Genomic DNA, 6,221 nt, shown 5'->3' on the forward strand with positions numbered 1-6,221 from the left:
TGCCACTAATGACTTTAGATGTTGATGTGGCAGAAAATTTTCAATACATTTGGATGTCCTCAAGTTTCTGGAATGGAGTTGGGAGGAGAGGTCTGAGAAATGAAGGTTGTCTTGTAAGGAGGAGAAGAGGAGGCAGATATCGGAGGAGCAGAGGAAGAAATGGGTGTTGGAATGTGGTAGTTGAAAATGGGGTGAAACATTTAGATTGCCTGGTGCAACAGGTAGAGTGAGAAATAGGAGGGGTAGGCACCAAGGAAGTGGTAGATATTGGAGTATCTGGATTTAGAATAGCAGAAGAATTCAAATGGAAGAGAGAGAGGGTAGAGGTCAGATGGTAAGTAGTAGGGGAGTTACCGAGGGAGAAAGAAAGGAGAAGAGTGGTGTAAAGGACAGTGTTGGAGTAGGTAACGAGAAAAAACTTTGATGATGTGCTTCCTATTTAGCCTTGCATAGTGAGACCAAATTTAAATCTGAGAACTGCTACCCCTGACTTGAACTCGTAAGCAGGGCAACTCAGGAGTAACTATTTGGAACAGTTGTGGAAGGAAACTTTGCCTACTAGTTTTTGGATACATTGTTGGAAGAGGAAGGTATTGTCAGAGAAAGGGGCTATATGGGGAATCACAAAGAATTTATTCCATTTTGCTGGACTAAAAAGAGTATTTAAAAGGTTTGTAGAGGTGGAAGAAGTAGAAAGATGAGAACAGGAGGAAGAGGAGTGCTGTGGAGAGCAGAACAGTAACAATGAAGACTAATAAGGGAGGAAGGGGTGGAAAATGAAGAAGACTATGCAGGAGGAAGAGGTGAAATGGAGGATGTTGGGAGAGAGAATGGGATGTATTCTCATGGTTTAGTAATGACCTTGAGTGAATGATTTAAAATGGATCAAGTTGACAGCAATTGTCAAGGAAAGGGTAGCAGTAGCAGTAGACTGAGCTATGATCAAAGGAAAATCAGGAGTTGACAAACCAGAGAAGTCATTATCACATAGGCTAGTTTATGAAGGGGCAAGTCTCAGTAACCCTTATAAGGGTACAAAATCTTCATTACTGGCCATGGTGAGCCACGAGGGGTAAGGGCCAAATAGATTAACCAAGGGAGAAGATAGAACAGGAAAGGCAGAGAAGAAAAGACCATGAGAAAGTAGTTGAGCCAAGAGGTGTGGCCCAGGGTTAGAGGGATCCCCAGCATTGGGCCTCAGTCTCTGTCCTATATGCCTCCCTTGATAACAATTGGCATGGGATTAAGGGGGTAACAATTGCAGTAATAATGCTCACAAAATGATGATTCACAAATTCAATAAGATAAATATCTTTGTATTAAAAAAACATAAAACACCTTTCAAGCCATTTTTTGAAAAATTTGTAAGAAAGAGAGAAAGATTTTTTTTTTTTTTTTTTTTTTGTATGTACATTTATTCCCACTTCACTAATCTAGGAAGTAATAAAAGAATCTAATAGGACTTTCTCTTATTATTTAATTTCTAAAAGTCTTCTGGATAAGGAAGTTCACTGCCCCTAAGTTAACATGTAATTAAAAAAGCCATATTTGTATACAGGCTCTTCACAATAGGAACACCTACTATTCACCTTGCCATCTCAAAAATATGCCCTTTACTGCCTTTGTCCATACAGGTTAAGCAAGCAAGGATCAATTTAGAATCCTTCATCATCAGCATCAATTAATATCTACCTTTAGCAAAATCAAGACTTTTATAATACTGCTGGGGAGAACAAAAGGCAGCATCTGGTCATGTACTAAATGCCATTAATCCTATATACCATTAACAAAATGGCACCTAGAGGATGGGAAACTAGTCACACAATGAGAAGGCACATTTAAGAATATTGGTACAGGATTATAATAATATTGATTAGTGACCAAACTTTTTTTTTCACAGCTAGATTACAATGCTCCGAATGATAATACATTAAATATCTTGAGTTGAAAGGAGCTAAGATCAACTAATGAACTTTAAAAATAACAGTTTATATCACAATGAACTTGTATATATATTCAATTTTCTACAGAGTAATGATATGTTTTGAATTTTGTGCATAACAGGATAGAAAAAAAAAAAAGAGACATTTTGATACTGCTTTTCTTGTATAACTGAAATGAAAGACAAACGAAATAGGATGGGACACACAAAAAAGTAAGTTACTAAATCATGCAATACAATATGATAAAGGGGGAAAAAAAAGAGAAAAAAGAGAAAAAAGGAAAAATGGAAACAAAAACAGACTGAAAAAGAAAAGAACTAGCAAATTCAAGGTGGAAAAAATTAAGCTATTAAATATTTAGGGCTCACATTAACCCCTTGTAGGTCCTGTAATATTACATGCATCTAGGTGAGGACAGGTCCCATTGCATCCTCAGTTATCATAGTTATTTCAACTCTTCTCACACAAAGAGATCGACACAAACAAACAGAAAGCATTCAACAGGCGAAAAATGAGTAGGTTGCCTGTTGACAGACTTTGCTTGCATCTACAGACAACCCAACCAAGTATCCATCTGGTGTCCAGAAGTGTGAAGCCCTTTTCCCCTATAATAATTCTAGTTCTTGCTCACCAAGGTTATCACAGCACACACAGCTCTGTTGAGTACCTCCTCTTATTCCTGCCTGGCTTTGATTGGATGTCACATGGACAACAGTATAGGTTTCCACAGGCATCAAGACAGACAAATCCCAACAATCATTGCTTGTTCATGTGGACACAGCCAATTTACTTCAATTACACACACACACACACACACACACACACACACGCACACGCACACGCACACGCACACGCACACGCACACTCGCACGCTCACACGCACACACACACACGACGGGTGGTTACCAGGTATAAGAAATAAAAGGAGCCAGCCTCACTGCATCAACCATGCTTATCGCATCCAAACCTCACACTCACCAGGCACCACCTTCCACACACCTTCACAGCATAAAAATGATGTTAATAAATGAAAACTGCTTACATTTTCAGTTTTCTTTGTCATTACCATTTTTTAAAACAAAATATTTTCTTTTAATCTTGATTTATTGAAAATTTGACCATCTATCCACAAGGGGTTAAATTCTAGCATCTCTTATTATGGCTATTTTATAGCCTTTTGCGGAAAAAACAAAAAAAAAAACGTAATTATCATTTGGCCTAAAAATAAAAACAAAAAGATGAATCAGTATCATAATGCCTGTAAATGAGCAATCAGTAACAATTAATGTTACAAAAAACTTCCTTATTTTCAAAAAGATGATAACACACAAACAAAATAACTTTTTACATGAACCATGGAATGGTAAATATGACTGAATTCTACACAATCCACCTAATTATAGATAAAAACAAAAATACATTTTATTTTCAAAATGCTAAATAATTTCACAAGGAAAACAGACTACATAACAGCTAACACTGAAATGGTTTTAAAATACATTACAATTGCAATACAATGATTTTTTAACAAGGATAGTTACAAACTGAAATGCAAAAATACACGATTTTGTTCAAGGTATATAAATTCATAGAACAGTTTTGTGCTTTTGCATCTTTTGTTGCACAATTCCAAATTTCAGCATCCAAAAAGGTTGAAGAAAAAGCCACATAGTTTATACTTACATCATTAAAAATAAAACAATTTTATATTACAGCTGATACATATAGTCTAATAATACTGTCTGGAAACATTATGAGCTTCTTATTTGATAAGATAAAGCTCTTTGATATAATTCTTTACAAGAAATGGAAAAAAGTTACTGTTTTATAAAAAGCATTTGGAATTTACCAAGTTGTATTTCTACCTCTAATTAGTGGCCAAAAGTTATAAAATTCAAATTCATGCCTGGGTATCAAACAGGACCTTAAAACGTGAAACTCTGATCAAAAAGAATTTTTCTTCTAGCACAACAACAAATAAATTTAAGGCCACTAGTTCTCTGAGTGAAAAGGGTTAATTCTTGATATTAGGGATATGAATTTCAAGTGGGTCCCTATTATCCCAGTCATTGAAAGACATCTGATGCCTCACAAGCCTCGAATCAGCATATACTACCACTGCCAATAGATACAGTTCAACAGTTGCTACAGGATCTTTTTTAATATGCAGGTAAATGAGAGAGGTAAAACATTTCAATTCTGGATCTAACCCACTGATGGCAGGAGAGCATGCATACTTACAATGTTTGTTTCATTAACTCTGTTTACATACGGTGGGCTCCAAAAGCACTTAGTTATCAAGAAGTAAACTACTATTTCAATTACATAAATCGTATGTTTAGATTTTTAGAAATATTAATGTGAAGAAATTAAACTGGTTGCTTTGTCTACACTGCCTAGAACTGCCATTTCTTTTCGGTAATTACTGATAAGCAAATAGTGAGATTTTGAAAATAAATAAATAAATAAAAATGAAATAAAGATGTCAAAACCTTGCATCGCCAATAACTAGCCTACAAAACAAAACTGATAAGGAACATGGTAAGTAGAGAGAGAAAGAGAGAAAAAAAAGTTTTGACTTTTTATGGTAAACATTTTTTTTTTTTTTTTTTTTATGTAAAATGTATATCATATAGTACAGGCTATTCTGATAGTACTGGGCACATAAAATTAAATTCATTGCATCTCATGTAAAATCCAACACATATAAAAATGACTAAGATTGTAGTTTACAAGTAGTGCCAATAGAATATTCATCAAAATTAAACAAGAGTAAACACACGTCTGACTAATTGATGGAATAAACAGTTTACCTAACTCATTTTACCTGTGCAATATACTGTTAGAGGTACAAGTTTTCTGAATATTACATCAAATGAAGATTTTCATGAAAATGAATCAAATGAAAAATTTCAGCAATCCATTCCTTAAATCAATAAACACAAAAACCCTGTTTATATGTCCTTGTTATGTTAAAGCTACTAAACTTTTTTATCACACAAAAGAGAAGCAGATAATGGAATTTGATTATATCACATTGGCACCTCCCTCTCTCTTCACTTTAGGAGATGATGGAACTCATTTCAATTTCCTTCATCTCCTGTATGTCAGCCTTTAGCCTCAGCTTCAGAATCTCCCGCCAGATGGCCTCGAGGTGCTCGGGATGTGCTATGCCTAGCCTGATGAGGGTTCCTTCTGTCATCCTCACAAGGGCCTTGCCAGTGATGTCATTCTGAAAGTGATATTATATATTAATTAAAATAATTGCATATTGTTCCTTTTTATTCTGGTTGAATATTTGGGTAAACTCCTCCTCCTTTTTTATACAAGTCTCCAAGCATTTAGCAGTCTTCCATCTAAAGATATGTAATTTACATACATGCACTTATTACTTTTACTTAGAAGATTGACAATAATAACAGTGACAACAGGAATTATAACAATATCAATAATCAGTGAAATACCTAGTACATGGGTATGTATTTTGTATTTCTCTACCTAAATTTTAGTCTACGAACCTGAATGAGAAGATGGGAATATAGCTGAAAATATTCACTACAATGCCGCTTGAACCACTTTTGAACATCTGCTGTAGTCCAGAGATAACATGGCTTTGGACGAGTTAGTTTACCCTGTTAGAAAAAAAGAAATGGACTTTACATTATGTCTAAAATGATTTACAAAAAGACCCACTCAAAGATGCACAGATAAAACATAAGTACCAAGAGACAGAGTATTTTATTTACCTTAGGCTTTGGAGTTTGAGATGCGTCCACTCCTAGTGTCATTGTCATTGTCCTCTAGTCTGGATCTGAAAGTAAAAACTGTGTACTGTAGCATGACAGCCTTGTGAATCTTGTGAACTAAATCTAAATAACCAAATAGTCATTCGCATGACATATAATTATATACATTAATATCTGTATTCTTAATTTTTTTGTGTGATCTGATTTTTGCCCTGAACTTCCCAACCCTTAGATAGGTTGTGCCTTGTGGCTTGAGGCTGGTCTACCGCAGTGAATACTTGCCCATCATAATGGAAGGGGAGCATGCTACCACAGAGCTTCAGAAGTACATTATATACATGGATGTGTTTGTGTGGGTGTATGTGTACAAGGTGTCTCTAAACTATATTATCACTTGATATATCTATGCAATGTCTATTATGATATAATTAAATTTTACAATTCAAATTAAAGAAGACAAACAAAAAATTATCTAGAATAATGTAAGTGTTTAAAATGACGGCCATTCTGGTTTAGGCAAATGCTGATGTGG

At 35.0% G+C, this 6,221-nt stretch overlaps 1 protein-coding gene across 2 annotated transcripts in view; it reads right to left on the reverse strand.

Annotated features, from left to right (window-relative positions):
* Positions 1–1,457: 1,457 nt before the first annotated feature.
* LOC125030649 (protein aveugle-like) overlaps positions 1,458–6,221 on the reverse strand; it is a 6,840-nt gene continuing 2,076 nt past the window's right edge. For both annotated transcript variants that reach the window (XM_047620828.1, XM_047620829.1), the window contains exons 2-4: positions 5,690–5,754; positions 5,462–5,575; positions 1,458–5,175 (exon numbers count right to left, since the gene is read on the reverse strand). In XM_047620828.1, the coding sequence (XP_047476784.1) occupies positions 5,005–5,175; positions 5,462–5,575; positions 5,690–5,737 (333 nt within the window). In that variant the 5' untranslated portion in view covers positions 5,738–5,754 and the 3' untranslated portion in view covers positions 1,458–5,004. The remainder of the gene's footprint in view (positions 5,176–5,461; positions 5,576–5,689; positions 5,755–6,221) is intronic.

This window comes from Penaeus chinensis, chromosome 11 (genome assembly GCF_019202785.1).
Source record: "Penaeus chinensis breed Huanghai No. 1 chromosome 11, ASM1920278v2, whole genome shotgun sequence".
Taxonomy (NCBI): Eukaryota; Metazoa; Arthropoda; class Malacostraca; order Decapoda; family Penaeidae; genus Penaeus; species Penaeus chinensis.